The sequence below is a fragment of the Syngnathus scovelli genome, chromosome 1, assembly GCF_024217435.2.
Source record: "Syngnathus scovelli strain Florida chromosome 1, RoL_Ssco_1.2, whole genome shotgun sequence".
In the NCBI taxonomy this organism is placed as follows: Eukaryota; Metazoa; Chordata; class Actinopteri; order Syngnathiformes; family Syngnathidae; genus Syngnathus; species Syngnathus scovelli.
In genome coordinates this window covers 12,257,562-12,280,829 of record NC_090847.1, presented here as the reverse complement: position 1 = coordinate 12,280,829, position 23,268 = coordinate 12,257,562, and the positions used below count along the sequence as shown (strand labels likewise).

The window sequence follows — 23,268 nt, the reverse complement described above, 5'->3', positions numbered from 1 at the left end:
GAAGGCTTTTTCGTGCCATGTTTTATATTAACGAGGACAAATAAATAAATAAACAAATAAATAAATTTTTAAATTTGCCTTTTAAAAGCTTTCACAGTTAGATTATAAAAAGATTGTAAAACATTGCTGTAATATTCCACTGCAAAATTGTGTGGAGTCTTCTATTTTCATCTTTATTGGAAAAAAAACAGATTAGATTTTAGCAAATATCAACACAAACATATGTAATACCAAAACAGTCACTTTGACAATCAACAAAAACAAATATTAAGGACAGAGAAAAAAAATACATTCAGTATGTACAAGAATGCACACACACTAGAGTCACACAGCCTTGGATCCAGATAGACCAAGTGTTTAATGTTCAGCCAGTGAGGTGCATAATGAGATGCAGACACCTGGCAGACGTGTTTACCAAAAATGTATTTCTGCACCACGGTTAATCATTTTGGACTCAAGGTTTGCATGTTTGGCTATTTAGAGGTGAGATACCTTGGTCTGTCAGCCTAAAAGTAGCTAACTCCTGTAAAGATGCTCCAGGTAAAGAACACAATTGTTCACTGAGTAGTCAAGTCAAGTCAAGTTTATTTGTATAGCCCTAAATCACAAGCAGTCTCAAAGGGCTTCACATAGACAAATAAATTGACAATTATTCTCAAAGCATCCCCTGATCTTAAGCTCCCAAAAGGGCAATATATATATATATATATATATATATATATATATATATATATATATATATTTTAAATTCATTCAGCAGAATAAAATTCAACACTCTCACATGGTTCATCTGATGAGGTTCTGTTCTCTATTTAAAGGATAGTTCAACATTTCGTCACATAGTCCCACTGTGATTGCAGTAGTTTACTGCACATTTGCACATCTGTTCAAAGTAAGGGAAGAAAAGAAAAGAAAATTCTTAGCTTCATAAAATATTTTGTAACAGAGCTATGCTGTTTTGTTTCATTCACAATCAGCATAATTTGCAAAGCAGCAAATGAAAAACACATTATTAACTGTAGAAACATTTTATAACAAAATACAGTATTATTTATTTTCAGGTATTTATTAATACTTTGTAATTGTATAGATTGGGTTCGACTACCCATGAGTCCTTCACTTGTGGGCCACACGCTAAAGGTTTCTGTGTCCAGTCCAGCAGTACCACGCGATGCCCATTTGAGGCGCTGCTGTTCCCACTGAATATGAGCTGTGCACAGTGTGCAGTCTTCCAGAGGAGGAGGAGCTCTGAGTCACTCCAGACCTGTGTGCTTCAGAAAATCACTCCCTGGGCATACATCCTCAGAATCTATTATATTTGATAAAACTGTGATCGATATGTTGCTCCCCCACCTCATCTATTTTTGGGGGTAATTCAGATGAAAATTTTCTCTTTGGCCTCTTATGTTCCCTTTCTCAGTTTCCAATCATGTTGCTTAGATGTGCTGTGATATTTTGCCCAGGAGATGGCGCCTTCTACTCACGACCCCTTCAAATGGGACTTGCAGCTTCATGTTACTTGTTTCCTGTCACCAGCTCGCTTGTGCATAAGGTGGTCGATAGTTTCAGAAAATCTATGTGAAATCTATCCTATAGATCAGTCTGTGATAAAATGTCCTACTCGTGCATTTTAGTACAACCGTTCTAGCACATCACTCATTTCAACAAGGCACAGTCAAAAAAGTAATGCAATACAGTATAATTCTATATGGCAATCAATCAATGGGTGCCTTGTATAATTAATGACATACAAAGCCGTTTTTGAATGGCAGCCACCTTTGTATCAACATTGGCATGCAGTGTGCAGAGAGTAGATTTAGGTCACCTATTTCCAGTTAAATGGTGATTGCTTGAAATCAATTATTTCACAATTGTGAGCATGCCTTTTGCATTTAATGACCGGTCCCCCTAATGAATCATTGTGTCAAAGCTGATTAAAAGGAAATGAAATACTGACACAACGCATTCTGTTCATGCATATCAATATGTTTTATGCATGCACAGAATAGCTAAATGTGGAGACTAAATGTGGACCTGGTAGGAAAAGACAATTGTGAGGTCTTCTCCAACAAGCCAACAGATCTAATTCATCTCATCATCTTCATCCTTGCTGTTCAATGCTTATCCCCTTTGTCTTCCACAGCAGCTGGATAATGTTTCTGTGAGTCACTGCAGATGATGTCACCCTCCACTTATGTACAAAAGGTTAAACAGATGGACTTATCTTAAATCACACCTTCCTTCTATTGTATGTGGTTTATATATTATACTTTGGAAGACCTAAATAAATAAATAAATAAATAAATATATATATATATATATATATATATATATATATATATATATATATATATATGCCAAAACATATACTTTCAAATTCATTACAAATTATAAACACCACAGGATAATTATCTGTCAACAGTTTCCCTGTTTATTTGTTTGTTTGTTGATCAGTTAAATTGGCCACATCTAGAAAGACAAGGGCGCATTTTCCAGTTACTCATTACTTGTCTGATGTTGCTCTTAGCAAAATGCTTTGTGGAAGCTGTGTAGTCATGTAAAAAAAAACATAGGCAGACGAATGTGTCAAGATGATTTACACATTGACACAGTGGAACGTAGTGGCTTACAATGAAAACAGAAGAGATGACTTATTACAGACATTTTGAGCATTGGTTATTGTTACTTGGATCACTAGATGTGCCGCTTATTTAATTGTTACTGTGGGGGCTGCTGTGTGTATGTTTAAGTGTGATTACCACTCCCACAAAGCAACAACACATCATCTGCCCAGTTGACATTTTGTTTGATATTGTGCCTCTTACATACCACGGTAAAATAAGCAAGTCAACATTCTTTCATCCTTATTGTGTTGTTTAAAATGTTTCAAGTTTCTTCAGCCTAATTCAAAAGCCTAGGCAGACGAATGTGTCAAGATGATTTACACATTGACACAGTGGAACGTAGTGGCTTACAATGAAAACAGAAGAGATGACTTATTACAGACATTTTGAGCATCTTTCCTCTCATATTGCAAACTTGAATACATCCATTTATCCATCTGTCTAAAAAATTCATCAAGACAACTGTCATTTATGTATAATTTGTCTTCTTTTAATATTTTAACCATTTTAATCCCAGTCGTGACTGATTATTCAAAATTTAAAAATAAATGATGTTCTGCCATAAATTCTGAAATACAATTCAGGTGGCATTCAGAGTAACAGGATTGATTATGCCTTATTTAGGGCAGCAAGGCATATATTTGCATTTCATTTGCAGCAGATATCTTCTGGGATCCAATAAATCTATTTAGCCATTGTGTGTAATTTGCTCTTGTACATGTGGAAGCTTCCATTCCCAAGGGAATGTTGGGACCATGTGTGCCCATGGCATTAGACCAGGGGTCGGCAACCCAAAATGTTCAAAGAGCCATGTTGGCCCAAAAAAAAAAAAAAAAAAGCATGCCTGTCTGGAGCCGCATAAATCTAAGTCTTTTATAAGGCAACATAGACTGTCAATACATAAGCTGCATGCATGTCTACTATTAAAGTAATTAAGGAGGCTACAAATACAAAATGAACATTCACGATGAAATGTTTATTTTCCCTGCAGCGCATCCCGGAGAGAATTACGCACCGCGTGACTACTGATGTACAATAGGCCTATTGCTACTTCAAGTTTAGCCGAACTTCCATTACAATATTAATGTCTTGTGTTTTGTTGCGGCCCATTAGAGTTCACGTACCTGCATTGCTGCAAAGCAGAGGCGTCTGTTCGACATCGGTCACGTCACACGACTCGTCACAGGCCATTGAGAAAAGGGGGAGCCGAATTGATGGCCTTGATTTGCTGATATTGTTTGCCGTTTTAATTACCCTTTCCTTCGCTATTTTTGCGGCGAGGGGCATGCCTTTAATTTTCTGAATGATCTCGGTTTTGTTTTTGAAGTCCAAAAATAGGCACCAAAAAAAAAAATCACAGTTAAGACTTGCAATTTCAAGTTTGGGGTAATCTGCCAATTTAAGATTGTTCATGATTGTTTAATGAATGAATCCTTCATGTACTCACCATCGGCAAATGGTTTTCCGAACTTTATTAACTCCCGGGCTGCAACAAAACTTGCAGCAGTAGTAGAGTTTGGAGATGCAATCCACTTCTTGAAACCTTTTTCTCGGTCCTCAAATTTCTCCACCAACACTGCAATTGCACCTTTCCTTTCAGTTCCAACTGGGTGATCGGCAGCAAATTTAGCATGCTTTAGCTGAAAATGTCGCTCCAAATTCTTCTTCTTGTGATTTGACAACTTCTCATTGCCAATCAAACATGCAGGCAATCCTTCGGCATTGGCAATGAAAGCAGATGGTTCAGTCCGGTCTTTCTTAAACCCTCCGTTTTCATCAGCAATCTTTCTCTGTTTGACTTTTGAATCCATGGCACATCACTCTCTGACACCCCTGTTCGTTAACAACTCGCCTGTGCTGTGTCGCAGGCTATGACGCAATTTGGCTATTTGATGCCATTCTGGAATTCGGCATTTTAATACATTTACAACTACATACATTTTTACAGCATAAGAAAGTTTATGTCATGATTAACATCTAAAAACCATATTTAAAAAAACAAAACAAAACACCAACAGCAACAAAAAACATATTTTTCCATTTTCACGCATTTTTGCAAAAGCTCCAAGGAGCCGCTAGGGGTGGGGGGTTAAAGAGCCGCATGCGGCTCTGGAGCCGCGGGTTGCCGACCCCCGCATTAGACAAAGGATAAATGCAGCAGACAATTCCATTGGGCTGCAGCTCTCACCTCTGCAGGAAATGTCTGCGTTAGCTTGAATTGATTTTACTCTTTTATAGTTCAAATTGATATTGTTTTTATACGATAAAGTAATTAACCTCACTGAAGACGATTTGGGGTAAAAAAATGTCCCGTCAGTTTGAAATCACCTTTTTTGAAATAACTTAAAAAACACGCGTTCTTGTTTTGATGTAGAAATCAAAATAATCACAAACTTCAGCTCTATTAGTGTAAAATTGTTAGCGTGCACGTTTGACTGGAAGAGAATGACAGATTACATTCTACTTGCATTTTGATCTGGATCAGTGTGTTAATGACTTGTTTTCATTTTGCTCTCAAATCATACTATAAAATAGATTTCAATTGGAATATTTAATTAATTGAGATTTTGGGCATGCCATTTATTGTGTGTGTGTGTTTTCAATGGCACTGTGTGTACTCTTCTTTTCCACTGCATGTTTAAATAACAGGGCAGTGTCTCATCTTCCCAAAGGCAATGACTTCAACATGATTTTTAAGAAAGAAAACTTTATTTGTGAATTAAAAACAAAACACATTACCACTGTTTCCATTTAGGTCAAATAAAAGGCAGAAAGGGAATGAAGGTAAATGAAATTCACTATTTCACGGTCACAATGGCAGGTGTACCCAAAAGGGGAAAAAGGGGGTGGGGAAGGGGGGTTAAAACAGATCTTGGCTGGTCCTCACTTGGACTGCACATTGCCACCAAAGTTCACCACCATACACTGGGAAAAAATGACAGCATGAAAGCTCACTAAATACAAGCATACACTACAGGTACATATACTTTTTCCCCACTGTTTTTTTTTTTTTGTATATTTTTTGCAAGAATGATAGGGAAGTGGTAACTCATCATAGGATCATACATATTTCACTTACAATATTACAGTGTTAGTTCATGTCAAAGCCGGACAGAATTTTTTTTTGTCTTTTTTCTTTGCTTGTTTTCAAAAGCATAACTCAAAATTTGGGGAAAATGCATTAAAACGTATATTTCACACTATAGCATTACAAATATTGAAAGAGGTTTAGTGGATGCCATAACACATCGGTAGAGCGTGACAATTGTAATACATTGATGTGTGGCATAGACAAGAGAAGTACATACAAATAGATCCCGTGTGAATAATGAAGAGAAAAAATGATAATACAAAAAAAATAAAATTGTTGCTATCTATTTATATATATATTTCTCTATATAGTATGTGTTTCCTTAGAGCAGTACATGCAGCAGCCACTTAATGGAGTGACATCATACTGAGCTGCAAAACCTTGGGGGAAGGTGGTAACGAGTTACAGGCAGGGGAGGGGGACCAACAGAAGCATGGAGGCAGGTTTCAGCCTCGTAATTATTGCCCCATCAGAGGACTGGTGGGATTTAGCTGTTATATTTCAGATGCCATTTTGTATTTTTAGCCGGTTCAATTACTAGTGTAGAGACAATCAATCAAACGCTACATTTACAGCGTACGTAAAAGATAGTATGCGACTCCATGATCATAAACAATCAATCAATCTTGCAAACTTGAGGGGGGGAGGGCCAGCCCAAGGCACCCGGGTCCTCGCTTCCTGTCCGGTCCTGTGCCCCTGTGATTTATCTCAATCCCACCCGATCCCGTCTCACAACAGCAGCGAAGTGAACATCATCGTGTAGTATTCACATGTTAAAAGCACTGAACCGTTTTGCACTTTTCGAGACAAGAGTTCACGGTGTAGGGCCCTCCCCGCTCCACTCCACCCCCTGATGGGCCACATCCACATTACTCCATGCTGTTCTCAGCACACCACAATGTTCAGAGCAGGCCGTTTTCACAGGAAGGGTCCTGAGCAGGGGGTGTGGGGCATCGTCTGAGGGTGTAGACATGCAAGAATCTGAGGAGGGTGGTGGTGGGGGCGCGGGTCTCTACATAAAATGGCAAAAACATGTACTGTGAATCTCTTCAGAGAATTAAGGAAAGTAGGTTTACTTCATCTTGACTCGAAGAGGCAGTCAGTGGGGTTAGGGGGGGGGGGGGGGGGGACATAGTTTGTGGTAGCATGGGGGAGCACAAGCAGGTGGAAAAGGTAAGGACTGCTTGCTACCAAACATTCAAAGCAGAAAGCTTTCAGCTTTTGCTGCAGCATGGGGACATAAGAAGGGGCGTTATCAAAATCTCAAGATTCTACGAATAATATTCTGCTCATTTTCTTCAGAGTCCACCAACTGATAGACGGACTCTTCCTCCTTGGTGATCCTCAGGAGAGTGAGGGATCTTCGCATCTCCCCAACTTGCCGGTGCTCTTTGACTTGAGTTTCCGGCTGGAGCAGTAGCTCTCTTGGTCCGTTCAAAGCAGGAAGCAAATGCAGAGTGATAGCAAAAGGATGCTCCTTCCATCCTGAGAGTTGATACCCCATCGGTGACAGAAAGCTTGCTGTGTCGAATTTTCAGCACATTATTTTCTCCCTCTCGGTCTTTTTTAAACTTTTTTTTGAGTGCTGTCGGTGTCCACATCGCAAAGTTTGTGTTAGCATGTTGGACTGTGTGAGCATGCATGTAAGTATGTGGATTGTTTGAGATCACAGGAAACACTGTTGGTAGTAAGCACTCTGCAGCAGACTGTTGGCCTTTGTTTCGGTGACTCTCCCCAGTGCTATTTACAGGTTGCGTGGATATATGCGTGTGTGTTACATGTGTTTGTCCAGCCCCAGATTGTATACATCTGACTTCTTTTCCTTGGCTGGCACAAAGTTATTTGTCCACTCTCACAGAGCATGATTCATCATTGTTGGGGAGGGGGTAATACAGAGGTGCCAACATGCCCAATGGGTTAAACAATTAGGACTGATGTTGCGTTTTTGCTAACAACAGTATAGTTAAGTCGGGGTGTATAGGCACATGGGGGCATGGGTGAAAATCAATCGTTTTATTTTTTGTCAAGGCAAGAAAATTTACCTCAGTAAGGAACTGAAGGTAAAGGCCAGGTTACAAATAAACCCAGTGGACTTTGGTTGGTACCTCTGTTTTAGCAACACCCTTCTTTTTTCTTTGCCAATTTTCACCTCTCGCTTCTTTACTCGTCATCATCTTTTCCCTTATCCTTTTTGTCCTTCTTGTCCTTCTTCTTCTTTTTCTTCTTCTTGGCCTCCTCCTTCTTTCCAAAGGTGATGAAGTCGCTCTTGTCGTCATCTCCCTGGTTCTGCCTGATGGATATGATGGCGGGGGAGCCAGGGATGATGAACGCTTCTGGGGGAACCTCGCCGGGCTTCAGGTGCTGCGGGGGTGCACCGGGACCCCCGGGGCCGTAACGAAAGTGCCAGCTGTTACTGTCGACTCCGGCACCCATTGGGGGTGAGACCTCTCCCCCTTCAGCATCTGAAATGAGAAAAAAAGAACAAATGTCATTGTTTGCTATTCCTTTGACTCATGCGGAAAAATTGTGATTTGAAACTGGTGCCTTCATCATATTCAACGTCACTCAGTGGAAATGTCTGTTTTACTAAATGCGATTTTTTTCACTTTAAATGCACCCCTGATAGTCCTTAACATGCCATAAAGGGAAACACTGATTAGTTTGAGGCCTGTGGCAGGTCAAGGGGCGCAAAGTACATATTTAATGAACTGCAAGCAGACCTCCACAGGCGCTTGATACAAAGTTGGATCATAGGGAGTTGACAAATCTGTGAAGTGACCACTTGGAGACCTCCTTCCACCCGGATCATACATGTTTTTTGTGTTGGAGAAGGAGACCCTCCTCTTTTCTGCCAAATCTACCCCCGTGTTGTTAGCCCTTGTGATGTGGTATTTCGTGATGGTCTGAACCTATTACACTTGCACTCATCTGCACTGTCTACAAATATCAAGCCCTCTGTCTTCAATATTAAAGTGCATGACGACTCGAATGCATTTCTTTTTGTCTTGATATTCTTGGTTGAATATCACACTTGCGCTCACTCAAAAGTCAGGTCTGCTTACTGGGCAAATGATTCTGAATCTAAATCTGTTCTTAACATGACATGTCCCACTGGACAAACAATCCTAATCTGTCAGAGGCACGCAAAGTCACTATTCAAAGCACACAATTGAGGAGGCAGAAGCACTAGTTTATAAAGGTCAAACTCTGCAGTTAAAAAAATCTTTATTTGGGCCACACAAGGTGATAAATGACTATTTACGTACCCTAAATGTAAGACAGACACTGACAACAAAAGACCAAATAAAAAAAAAAAGCCACCAAACTGTTTTACAGGTTACGCTTCAACTCGGTTTAGCAACTTGACGATGAGAACAAGTTGAGACTTAATGATTATTGTCCTCATTGTCCAAGGGAAGAAAAACACTACAAAATCCAAATCAATCGGAGGTCGACCAGCGTCCCGGAACGGATTATGTTCCGTGCGGTGACATCAGACTCGCCTCATTCAAAACTAATCCTGACCCAGCCTTTGCAGCTTTGATAACTGCTGCAGAGCAAAACTCTCTCTTTGCCGCCCTCCAATCTCTCCTACCCATCCTTTCCCATCATGCAGCTGTTCTGACCTTTCATGCAGTCTACCGTGAAAACACAATAGTTGCACAGATAAAAGTCTTAATCTATGCCATCATTGTTGATTGTCAGTGTGATTGAGTGGCGTTAACGCCTTGCATCACTTCATGATGTGCACATTGCAGATGAGGATAGCCACCTCATTACTCTTTCCCTCTGCACAAAAAATGACTGCCTGCGACATCCACTGCCACCCAAGATTTTTACAGCTGCTTAAATCAGCCAAGCTCTATTTGGCCAAGTCTACTTAATATTTTTTCTTTGTCAGACTGCTGGACAGAAGAACAGCGCAGTGTTACATAAAGTGAGGATGAAGAAGGAGAATAATGACGAAGCGGGATTTTGATGAGCAGATATGAAACATGAATCACGAGGAAAGAAGGTCACTTCATCAATCCATTTTTGTATTGCTTAACTGCAATGGCTTGTGACTATGTGACAGAATGTAGAGTACACGGGGGGCCACACCCTGTTTCAAAATGGTGCCTGAGCAAACAAAACAATGATGCTGCTTACATCATGTCAACCGTGTGTGCCAGGCTGGCTTTCACACGTGTTAAGCATGGTGATTTAGTTCTGTCACCCTTCATGTCTGTCATCAGAAACAGCATACAGGTACAGCCAGACACAACTTATACGACCTTTTTGACCTAATTTTAACCTTTTAATATACAACCAAAAAAAACACCCTTAAGGTTAAACCATTTGTGTTAAGATATGAGTGGAGCAGGGCAACCAAATGCAGCTTGAACCAGGGTTTATTGAAGGGAAAGGGAGTTGGAAGGGAGTCAGGTGGGGAAACGAAGACACATACGGGACAGAGACTTACGGCCAGCAAACAGAGAGACAGAAGTCCACTTGGACGCGGATAAAATTCTGACCTTGAGCCTCCAGACAAGACCGGGGGAAAACTAGACGACGGGACAGGACCACTGGGCGCGGACAAGGACAGATGACAACAGTAGACACCGACAGGGAGAAACACACGGGCAGAGCTTAAATACACAAGGTAACAAGAGGAAGCAGGTGACAGACATTACGGTGAAGAAGGGGTGTAGCTGAAGAAAGCCGCCGGCCGAGCTTCCCTGGCACGGGCGTGACAATTTGGAACATGACAAACATTTTTTAGAAAAATATTAAGCCTCTAAAGTTGCACAACACTTCAGCGTTCGGACCACAGAGATACATGACGCACACAAATATCTGTCATTTTGTGCCAACCGTTATACCCTTACAAGATGGAGCAGTTTGAGAAAAGATGAAATTGCTGTAAACTGTGTGAGTGCTTCATGGTTATTATTTTATTTTTACACTTGTAATATGTCAACATATCACATCAGGCGGTTCTTGTACAGGTTTTATGACGGCAACAGTTTCCACAAGTTTCAATGGGAGAATATTTTCCAAATGTGAACACATGAGGGCAACCAGCCTCCCACAATGAAATGTGTTCAACTTTACCGGTCGTATTTCTGGATACCATCTCCCTGCATTTAATATTTTCTTTTAACAAAATTAATTTTCTTATATTGTTATGGTGTAGATTAGACGTGAGTGCGTGACGGATGATAGAAAAAGCATCGAGCATTCATCCAGGTCTGCAGTGTATTTGCTCCCTTGTGAATGTAGGTCATTTTCCTGCTATTTTCCTCCCTTTCCACTTCATACCTGCAGTACTTTCCCGCTGCAACATGCCCATTCTTCCCGTTCTCTCTGCAAACGCATTTCACCTCCCTTTGTCCTTCCACCCTCTTTCAGCATGCTTGGGCCAACACCATATGTTCACACCTCCCTCCATCTGACAGCTCCCTCTCCCTTCTCATCGATAATTGGGGCCCATGAATGGTTGCCATGGCAACAACATCCTCCGGTAAAGCAGCGGGACACTGGTAGGACTCACGGTGACAGCGGCTGATAGAGAATAATGCTGCAAGCGCTCGCTCACCCCTGCTTTCTTTCACCGTCTGTCCTTCACTGACACAGCAAGAGTCGCTGCATTCACCATCTCATTTCAGTCAGCTTGTCAAATCACCACATTTTGCATGAATATGTTCATTTTCTCACTGTCTTGGTCTCACCACCGGGCCTCGACTTGTTTCTCCTACCGAGGGTTGTGCACATCTTTCTGAATCCCTACATGCCCTTGTTACAGAACGAGATAGAGAGAGTCAGCACAACACTGATTCTATTTACGTGGATCTGTTAAGCTGGGCGTGGACCATGCTCCCATCTGTCACACAGGCGCAGCATACGACGTAGGCAGCCCAAACCCTCTCAAGCCCCCACACGCATACAACATACACTAAAGCACACACACAACACTAATGCACTAATGAATATCAAGAAGTAAATCTAAACGTGATAAAATACTACGATTTAAGGTTTTGTTGGTCTTCGTGTCATCACACATATTGATTCAAGTGTATGGCTGGTCTCCACCTGAGGGTTGCTGCTTGCCTGACAAACAAGACAGCTTAGTTATAAATAGCAGCACCTATGAATCATGCTGATGTGGCAGGCCACTTTCAATCAATATGTCATTCCCTCTCCTACCTGCGATACATTTGAGAGTGTTCTTTCTGCATACCATATCACATTTTTTTTCTCCCTCAAGCAAGGCCAAGCAAGGTCTGCTCTTTAAATCTTCTGCCATACTCAGCCTGAACGTTTTGTTCATCCAATCGTAAGCGTATTTAACTCGAAGCTGGCTTTCGAGATAGCAATGATTAAAAAAACTAAAAACGATTTAAAGGCAAATCAAGGTGAACGTGTGCACGATGAGTCATTCCAAAATGGTGTAGGTATAAAACGTACAATTTTTATATGCAATTCTCGTTTGTGCGGCTATACCTTATTGACATTGCAATAGTCTGATTTGCTGCTTCTGTTCAAAACCAAGTCACTATCTGTTTCTCTTCCTTCATGCGTTGAAGTGCAACCATGCTGCAGAAAAATCGGCATATGTGTGCATAGGAAGGACCGGTAGTTAGGGCGTGGGCAGCGTCATTCCCCAACCAATTGCCTCTTCCACAGCACACCAGGTCACAGGGATGTAAGCACAAAAGTTTGCCTTTACATCATGACTGTTGAAGCGTATTAGCAATAAGCATTGCGTTCTAAAAATTGGCAGACAAACTGAAGATTTCCCCCGCAATAATGCTATATTTGACCATGCTTCCATTTAGGATTTCACAAGATTAGGATTTCCATTCATGAACTCGACCGTAGCCTCTGCAAAGGTTGATTAGGTGAAAATGGGCCGAGTGATTCTCACCAGCAGCGCTTGATGCTGTGGGCCAGTTCTGAACCAGAACACCTTGGGCTCCTTGCATCACAGAGGACTCCTCCATATGTACTGAGCTAGAACACACAAATAAACATGTTCAATACATCACTACACAAATTATATAATAAAGTCAATGAACATTCACTGAATTCTTCATCAAAAACAAAAACATTGGGTGCATCTTTCAGACTGAGATTTCTGAATCACTCCAAAATTCACACATTATTTAGTGGATTATGGAATGTTACACATAGCTCATGCAAATTAACACGTTATTTTGGATTTTGTCACCATCCCCTTGATGAAAGCCGAACGCGAAAGAGAGGCATTTTACAGCATTCACTTGTAGATGACTTTTAAAACTGTGCTAAAATTGGGTTGTCTAACTAATTATGTTTTTAATCGTTGGGAACTATTTAAAAAGTTACTGCGCCCACGGATCTGGTCTCCTTAATTATAATACATGCAAGTGCTACTTACAGTCGCTAGACCAGCACCACACTAAACCTTTTCAAAGTCACCTATAACTAACTCATTGATTATCTCATTAACATGATCTCAACACTGACAACCAGAAAATCTACTAAACTAGAACACTTTATTACTGTCAAATCTAAATGAACGATTTCAAATCTAAATCAGCACAGGGAAATTATGATTTAATATTCTAAATATAACGTAATGCATGGGATTACATGAAATAGGTCAGTGCCATCATGCAGCGATTGGGGTTATCCAAAATCTCAGTGCGACTGCATGACCATTCAGGGAGAAGTCGCTAAAATACATAATAAATGCAGAATACATTGATCCGATTTACACAAGCAAATCCTTGCTGTAATTATGAGGAGGTCTGCTTAATATTAATGATAACTGCTGTATGTAGGCTTCCTGGTTTTAATCTGACCCGATAATTACAGTACACATTCAGAAATACAAAATGTTAAAAAAAAATCTGCTTCATGCTGGAGTAGCAATATGCTCTAATTTATTATTCATTCATTTGAGTGAGGTTCATAGTATTATTTGGTAATGTGTTTGTTATTTTCTAAGCTTTTATAAGCTTCAAAACAAGCTCCTAAAAAAAAATGATGATTCATGATTATGAAACAAAGAAAGAGCAAAAGGAAGGACAGCAAATGCTTGAGTGCTTACCTCTGCATTACACCACCTGCTCTCAGGGAGGCTGAATATCTCCAGTCAGAATTTGGCGCCTTTGGCTGTAAAGAGAGTGAGAGGAATTGAGTACAGAAGAAACCTAATACTGCCACATTAATAAGTCATGGCAGGAAGTCAGAACAGCTACTGTGGTCCTGTTGTTGAAGGAAAATGAGTGATGAGCTTTTGGAAGGTGCATTCAACTTGGACTCCAACTATGACCTTTAAAAGTCATGGCAGGACAACGGTGACATAAGAATAACACAAGATATATACACCTTTTTCCTCGTACACCAGCTCAACATGTTGACCGTCGTTACTCTGCATAGATAATACAGTGCTTCAAAATGAATTCATTTTCTGCACAAATTCCCCTTATTTTTCATTATATTGAGTTTTTCATTTCTCCTCAATATTTTATCCGATTGCTGCAACCTTCACCGCTTAGGTCATTTCTCTCATCAAGACCACAGATTAGACAAGAACACCGCGGCAACTGCAGCAACAGAGCCACATTTAAGCCTCCACACACTACCTGCTTAAATTTACTGCTGTCAAAACAAAAACCAATACAACTGTAATTTTCAAGCAACGTACACCTAGTCATCATCAACAATAATACATACATACATCACACACTGAAATAACACTTTGGTTACTCAAACCATGATGTGGCCTCACCGAAATTAATTTTAATTTCATCTAACCGAGTCTTCAGATTGGGGACAATTATTAATTATCAAGAATTTTGGGCCCTTGTGAATAAGGTATCACTTCTCCAAGCAGTGAAGAGAAACCCAATTTCCTTTCAAACAGACAAGATATGCACTTGCTATTGAGGCTGCATCGACATTTGAGTCCGTGGTTGTTATATTTTGGTGATAATGAAAGAAGTCCGGTACCACTCCAAGTATTTTGAAAGGAAAGATGACAACAGGGCCTACTGTAGTGTATTTGCCAGAAGGGTGACTCATTTGGATAACAGTTATTACATTTACTGATGCAAAATATCCTAAAAAGAAAAGAACAAAAACAGCAGTGTTAAATTACTAAAAGAGACAAAAATGAATTTTGAGGCCAGATTATTGACCAACATGAAAGAGCATGACTAAATGTTTGTCCTGCTGCAGCATCGACATCGCTGAGGGGAGGCTGGTCTGTCTAGCTTTCAAATGTTTTGGAAGAACACACTCACACACACACAATCACAAAAACACAGCCGATAAACATGCACATGCATTTTTTGAATATCACCACGAAATTCTATGAAGGGATGTAAAATAGAGAACAAAAACAGTTTTAAGGAGCATGAGTGTATCAACTGTTATGAGGCATATTGATTCTTCTTTGGGCATTCAAGTCTTATTCTGCCTTTTTTCCCCTCTAATCTTCCCTCTCCGGTGTATGAACGCCTCTCGCATGGATACAAGGCTCACACCTCCGCCATCAACAACGCGTCCAATCACATTTCACCCCCCGCCTTAGCTGCTTGGAGCCAACCAATCCGCTTTCAGCACCTATTGCTATCAGTTAATAACAGATCTGGAGCAAACTTGACTGGCATTTAATGAGGAGCGACTGATAACCTTTATTTATTCTATTTGTTGTCCTTTGTCTTCTCCACAGACAACGAGAAGCTCGGAGGCTGCTATGTGGGTGCAACTGTCTCGAAATATATCGATGCAGGCTGCACTATTCCCCACATTATAGAAATGACCACTGAATTCCCTTTGGAGTGACACATTTGAGCACACTGGCACACAGCCCAGAGCAAACTAATAATGCTACTTGTGAGGGGTCAAAAGCTCAAATTGTTTCTTGTGTGTCACTGCGGCAAGAATAAGTAATAAACTTCAGATAGAGAGGCCTAATGGAATATATTTCAGCATGCAGGCACTTGGACGTATCACACTCGGAAAGATCATTAATAATTCAATCAATGTCAAAAAAATGAGCAAACTTGAAAAACAAAATCCAAACTCCACTCGAAGAAATAGGGTTCCCTGCCTGCCCAGAGAAAAGACACGTCAATATGGTAATATACGGTTAATGCTAATGTCAAAATATATATTTAACTTAATACAGACATTTTGAAGTTGCTCAGTTTGCCAATTCTCGTGTCAATTTAGTTCAAAATTGGATGAAAAGCCCTGTGCAAGCTGAAGAATCACGATTTTGAATTGAAATGGCGTTGCCTTGCTATCATCTCCAATAGCAAGCTGAGGTCAGAAGTCATTAATAAAAGTAAATAAAAAGTCTTTTAGAAGCAACCCCAAAACTGTCAGTTGAGTAGTTACAGTGCAATATTGCATGAGAAGGTAAGTAACATTTCTAGTTTTCAAGTTTTCTATTCACAACTGGCATATACTAATAAACTGAGAGATTGTACAACCATACAGGAAAAAAAAAAAAAAAAATTAAACAAAAGCATGGCTTTTGCCTGACGACAACAATTCACTCTTACATTTACGGGAGAAAATCCATAGCTATTGTTCGAAGTGTTGACTACAGGACTACTGTAAACAGTATTAAAGCAATTTAAAACACTTACAAGGGAGTGTCTTGTTTTGTTTTTGTTTGAGACACAACACAACACACACGTCAAAACAGGCACACACCTGAATGGCAGTGGCATCTGGCATACTGAGACGGCGAACAATTATCTGGCTGTGTCCGCTGTGGCTGGTGACATAGCTGGAGCCCCAGGTGCCACTGTGGGGTCGTCCCGTATTGTAGAACATAAACGTGTCGCTTCCGGAAGTTGCGGTCAGGCATGTTTTATAACAGTATGTTTTGGTCACGGACCCGTTGCCCCGCACTTCAATGTAATGCGGTTCTACTTTAAGATCTCGGCGCAGGGCCACGTTGGCACCGGTCTGACCTCGCCCTGATGGGGGTCGTCCTCCGCCTCCACTGGCGGTTGCGGCGCTACCCTCGGGCCGACTCTCCTTGGATACACAGCAAGGGGAGCAGGAACCGGGCTGGGTGCAGTAGGCATGGCAACGCACGATGGCCAGCACGCAAACAGTGACCAAGAACACAAAGGTGGTGGCACACAGGGCGATGATGAGGTAGATAGTGACATGGGAAAACATCAAGGGGCTTTCGGGCCTGATGATGCGCTTCGGGTCGGGGGTCAATTTAGGCATGAGCTCCATCACGTGCACATGGATGGTCGCGGTGGATGAGAGTGGTGGCAGGCCATTGTCACGCACCAGAACAGTCAGAGCAAAGGAGGTGGAGTTATCCTCAATGACTCGCCTCGTGGTGCGGATCTCGCCAGTGTGCTCGTGCAACTTGAAGAGGTCTAACTCCATGTGAGGCGGTTGAAAGGCATATAGCAGCCAAGCGTTCTGCCCTGCATCCCCATCCCACGCCACCACCTTTGTTACCAACACTCCAGCCTCTGCGTTCTTCAGCAGGGTCTCTGAGGTGCGGCTCCCGTTGGCAGGGGGGTACACGATCCTTGGCTTGTGGTCGTTCTGATCCATAATGTAAACATAGACAGTGGCCACGCGGCTTAGCGGTGGCATGCCATTGTCCTGTGCTTTAACCTGAAAGTGAAACTCTCTCAGCTTTTCAAAGTCAAAGGTTCGCAGGGCATAGGCCTCACCTGTGTGGGATCTGACGCTGACATAGCTCGCCACAGGGATGCCGTGATTGTTGTCATTGAGGACAGTATAAGTAATGCGAGCATATTCTCCCGCATCAGCATCCGTGGCTTTAACCGCACATAGTGGCGAACCTGGTGCATTGTTCTCCGTGATGTAAACGGTGTACGATGTTTGTTCGAATCGTGGCGGGTTGTCGTTTACATCTGCAACGCCTACTTCAAAGGTCGTTTGGGATGACAGAGGGGGCGTTCCTCCATCTATGGCACGTATGGTGATGTTGTAGGATGAGATAGTTTCACGGTCCAGAAATGCAGAAGTGACGACGGTGTAGTGGGTACGGAAGGATTTGATTTTGAAGGGAGTTGGCGGCATGAGATCCAGCACGACTTGCTTGTTAGGTCCAGAATCTCGGTCGTTTACGCTAATCAGAGCAACAACTGTGTCTGCGCGGGCGTCCTCACGTACAGGAACGGAGAGAGATGACAGGACAATTTCAGGGACATTGTCATTAACGTCTATAACTTCTACCACTACTTTACAGTGCACTGCCACAGCGGCCGGCCCCTTGTCCATGGCCTGAATGTAGATTTCATACGAGCTCGTCTCCTCATAGTCTATATTGTTTGTCACTGTAATCTTCCCTGTGTCTGTATCCATGGAAAACATCTGTCTGACCCGTTCTGGAGTGTAACTGCTGAAGGAGTAAAAAACATCCCCGTTGGAGCCCTCGTCAAGGTCTGTAGCATTTAATTGAATCACAAGGGTTCCCTTTGGGGTGTTTTCATACACTTTGACTTTATACACCGAGCTGTCAAAAGCAGGCACATTGTCGTTTGCATCAAGGATGCGTACATTGATTTTGGCTGTGCCACTTCTCTGCGGGATGCCTCCATCCACTGCTGTCAGGATGAGCTGATCAGATGGCGTCTGTTCACGATCAAAAGGCTTTTTGAGAATAAGCTCAATGTGCTTGTTATTAGAGAAGGGCTTAACAGAGTCCAGCGTTAGATGCTGGTTGGGGCTGAGGCGGTACTGCTTCACAGAGTTGGAGCCATCATCTGGATCTTGAGCGGCCTCGATGTGGAACTTTGATCCAGTTAGAGCAGATTCAGACACTTCTAGCAGGTACTCCGAACGCGGGAAACTTGGTGGGTTATCGTTAACGTCCAGAATGTCCACCTCTACGTTGTGCACTTCCACGGGGTGGTCCAAAATCACCTCAAGCCTGAGCACACAGGTGTCACCCACTTTACAAAGGGTCTCCCGGTCTATACGGTCACTCACTATCAACTTGCCATTTTTGTGATTAACGGTGAAATATCTCTGTCCACTTTCAGGCGTCACACGGATGCGACGTGTGGTAAGTTTCCTCAGGTCCACACTCAAATCACGGGCAATATCACCCACCTGTGCGCCGTTCTCCAGCTCCTCTGGAATGGAGTAGTGAATCTGCCCCCTCGCACAGCCACCGTATATTAAAATAATCAAACATAATCCGTAAGGCGCCGTTGTTGCCATCATAGGGAGGCAGTATGTGGAGGAAAAAAATCGGGCTTTTTAAAATCAGATGCGTGTCTTCCACCACGCTGAGAGCAAGAAAATAGCCTGCATGACTACGTGCAGAACGCCGCCTGCTACCTCGCTGGTGCCCATTTCGCTTTCTTTCGTTCCTGTGTGTCCATGTTTGCGTTGTTATGGATGAAAATGTTTGCCCTCTGAGCCAGACTGATTTCTCTCCTCCTCTCTCTCCTCCCTGTGCAGTGTTGTTGCTCTGTGGGCAAAGGGAGGGTGGGAGGGGGCTCGCTCGCTCAAACGATGCAGCTTTCATTTTGATTCTGAAAAAATTATCTAATAAAGAAAAATAAACCTAATTGTCGAGAGAGTTTGTTTTTAATGACATAGCTTTCGATCAAGGTCATTACTGGGCACCCAATTCCCATCTGCAACTGACTGTTGTGAAATGAATCCGACAAAATCTTTTCCCTCTCCTCGACTCTCTTTTTTTTGGCAGCGCCACCGCCCTTTCCAATGCATGCACCGGGAAACCAATTTATGAGCAAGTCAAGCGACCAGGCTTCTGCTGTTATTCAAGCACGCAATTACTGCCTGTATTTATAACCTACGGTAGCACGTTAAGAAAACCGGAAAGACAAGGAAAAGAGAATACATAAATGTAAAAAAAAATCTGGGTGATAATGAATTAAAAAAACAAATATCAAATGACCCCCAAATCACGTTTTGGTTTCCTTTATCCTTTTACTAACCACCAATTTGCCAACACAAATACACAGTAAAATGAATATCATTAGAAATCAAGATGGTCAGGCTTAAATCCATCATCATATTGCAAATGAAAATATATCGAGTTTAAATTTAGTAGTAACACACACTGGCCACACGTTAGCTATACTGCATACAAGAGATACATTAAGAAAATTTGGTTAACAATTTAGTTGTTATCATCGTTGTAGTTTGCAGAAAGTGCAGTGGTGTTGAACCCCACTGAATAGAACTGAAATGTGTCATTTAATAATTTCACCCAACTGTTTTGATAAATGGTATATGATTAAATCACCTAATAATTAAATGCAGTTTTTTTTACACTCGTGACACTTACTAATCCAAATTATAAATCAATTATAAATGTATCAATTAAATTATATTGGACATTGAAGTAAAGCCAAAAACTGATCGAGGAACCGAAGTCGAGAAACAGCAGCAACAAAAACACATTCAAGTGATACATATATCCAATATAAGTATTTATTTATTTATTTATTTATTTATTTATTTATTTATTTATTTATTTATTTATTTATTTATTTATTTTAATTTTGCTGTGAATATCCACCTGTCTTAGTGCTCTGACCACAAAGCTATATGTGCTGCAGATATTGTTCTCCTTTTCTGGAGTGCCATTTTCTCCCACACACATGCAGACTGCCCACAGCAATAATAACACCCATCATTGGCGGGGATATGTGAGGGTGAAGACAGTGACTCACTCGGAAGCTGGGAGTGGACGAGTGTAAATATGGAGTGACTCAAGTCAGCAAGCAGGAAGAAGAGCAGGCGGAGGAGTAGGAGGAGGAGGTTGATGCTGCAGAAGCCGGATAAAATGTTTGGAGAAGGAATGCAAATAACATGCATAACAAGTGTGTTCTGCAGCCTCGACCTAATTAACTGCTTTGTGATATTGCTCATCATTAATACTTGAAAACAATCCAGTGCAGATGTTGTACTTGTTGGAATACATGATTCCATGTTTCTGCAGAACCAATAAATATACACAAAAAACACACACGCATTTGCTCTCTGCATGTACGCCACTGTGCATTGGGCATAAAAGTGGCCAACAGTCTGGGATGGCTTTGCACGGACAATCAGTCACACGATCAGTGACATTTAGCAGATTTTCCCAGAGGGCCGTGTAGAACTGCTTGCTTGGCACAGGCACACAAAAATACAGAAAAAGGTTTATCTCACGCACGAAGCTGGATTGACACACAACATTTTCCATCTTCCGCTCTCCTTTTTATACCGCTTTGGGATGTTTTTCATCGTCATACATCACACGCAATTATTACATCTGCCCCATCTTTAATTGACCGCAACAGAGTGACAGTTTGTTTTACACCTGGGTGATGCATATCAAGTTATCAACATGTTGCTTCAAATGACAGATGCCTGATGCGCATCAACAAGCATAGAGATGCACAGGCTAATTGCTATTCCTTGTAAAATGCAAGCTCGTCTGAAGCAACCTGCAAAAACTCTAATCTTGAATCTTGATGCAAATCAGCCTTTATCTAATGCACAAAAAGTATTGTTCAAAACTAAAGCAAGAAACTTTTGAAGTTGTAAAGTGAGGCCTAAATGTTCATGCTAAAGAGAAATTATCTTTCACTCTGTCATAACATGAAAATCCCCCATTTCATTAATGATGCAAAAAAGCCCGTGTATTAAGGACATTTTCATTCCCCAAGACCCAACGTCATTAATACTGCAAGCGGTCATTATAAAAGCCATTTATATCATCTCTTCTCTGGCATATGGAGTTTGTTCATTTTTAGTGCTCCAATACATTATCTGCACAGAAGCAGGTCGGTATGATGCAAACCTCCTTACATGACAGCATCATATTTTCTACAGCATATACACAAACTGAAAATACTACTTTCTCGGTCTACTGTCAGTTGGGCACTTTTCTCCCTTCACTACGCACTGGATGCTTGTGCACGATCCCCCCCCCCAGCACACACACACACACACACACACACACACACACACACACACACACACACACACACACAAACACACACATATTAATGAACAGCCCTTTCCAACAGTCCGCATTTGACAATACTCAAATCTGCATCTGATCTAGAGAACGTAAGTCATATCACATCCTGCCCACATCTTCAGTAGTCTATGTCATTTTATATTTTCTAAAAGGTCACCTTTGAATGGCAGCCTAGGCAGAGCAAAGGCAGAGGAAACAGTGAAAGTGGGCCCTCTGTTGGAATAAATTGGTACCACAAGTGGTGGACACGTGATCATCACCCCACTCCCAATCCGCTGGGCTTTTTCATTAAGCCAAAGCTCTCTAAATCATAATCCCTGCTATGACTAGGAAGCAGTTGGAGCCAGAGAGCAAGAACTCATAGGGTACATCTAGGGCAGTCATTTTAATTCATATTTCCATGTCAGTGACCCAAAACTGATCATGCATGCTGTAAGGCAAGAAGATAAGGGATATTTGCTGTAAAAGCAACAACACACGACACAAAATGCCAAATTTATCTGAGCTCAGTTCACACAGCATATCCCACATTACACCCATTCGCACCAGCTAAAATAAATAAAGAGGAACGTACTGATACCATTTCTTTCACACTAGGTACGAGTAAAACTTACAATTGACTACTGGCGGAATACATGAAACAATACAAGATAATGTCGTATTGCAGTGATGACAATACAAATTTTCCTCGAGCATGGCATAAATTTCACTTACTTTTTAGAGTAAAAACGTTTCATGCTACTGCATATTTTCTAACAGTCTTACCACACATTTGGCTTGAATCAGTTATGTGGTCTCTTGGTCTGAACACGAGGGGCACTATCTAAAGGTACATGGATAAAGAGATGAAGAAGAAATAAAAGACCAAAAACAACATTGTATAACTGTGTGTTAATTACAAAATCAGGTGAGCAAAAAGCCTTGCATGATGCTTCTTGAGGTTACCACAAGCTAGAAAATAAAACTGTAACAGGACATTTCTATCACTCCAATCAATCACTTAGATCTCCGTGTTTACCTTAAAATACCTCCACACCGATGAACATCTCTTACTTCACTCTCTTATACTCTTATATGCCAGACTGGTAAAGTGTATCGGTGTTGTGGTATTGGGACTTTTTTTATGAGTACAAAAGTACAGTATTAGCACGGATATCAATACTGGTATCAGTACCCCCACAATCAACATAGAGGAATAATTGCAAAGACCAGTCTTAGTATAGATCAACACATGCACAGCATTGTAATGTAATTTATTGCACAATATAAAGTGGTGCGCACATTGCATAATTTTCTCCTGATTGCAAAATCTAACATTTTCAGTCTCATGGTAATCCCATTACACAGGTGGACAAGAAACATTTCTCTGATTATGTTTGGGCTCATCCTCATCCCTTGTGGACGATGCTTTCAAAAATAAAGGTTAGGCAGAGAGAGAACTAAAAGGATCACAAATCCCTCTTTCTGGGGTTAAACGGTGCCTTCCTCCCAATTTAGCCACTGCATAAATCAAACAGACACTGAACAAAGCTATCAGGAAATGCAGGCAGGCTTTGGAC

The 23,268-nt window shown here is 41.3% G+C and overlaps 1 protein-coding gene across 29 annotated transcripts in view; it reads right to left on the bottom strand.

Annotated features, from left to right (window-relative positions):
- Positions 1-5,311: 5,311 nt before the first annotated feature.
- Positions 5,312-23,268, bottom strand: part of LOC125985658 (protocadherin alpha-C2) — a 150,099-nt gene continuing 132,142 nt past the window's right edge. For 27 of the 29 annotated variants that reach the window (XM_068652241.1, XM_068652224.1, XM_068652243.1 and 24 more), the window contains 3 exons: positions 13,790-13,854; positions 12,623-12,708; positions 5,312-8,177 (listed from right to left, as the gene is read on the bottom strand). In XM_068652241.1, the coding sequence (XP_068508342.1) occupies positions 7,876-8,177; positions 12,623-12,708; positions 13,790-13,854 (453 nt within the window). In that variant the 3' untranslated portion in view covers positions 5,312-7,875. Of the gene's footprint in view, positions 8,178-12,622; positions 12,709-13,789; positions 13,855-16,410; positions 22,682-23,268 lie in introns of those variants that run through there. The other 2 variants (XM_049748623.1, XM_068652244.1) reach the window with 2 other exon arrangements.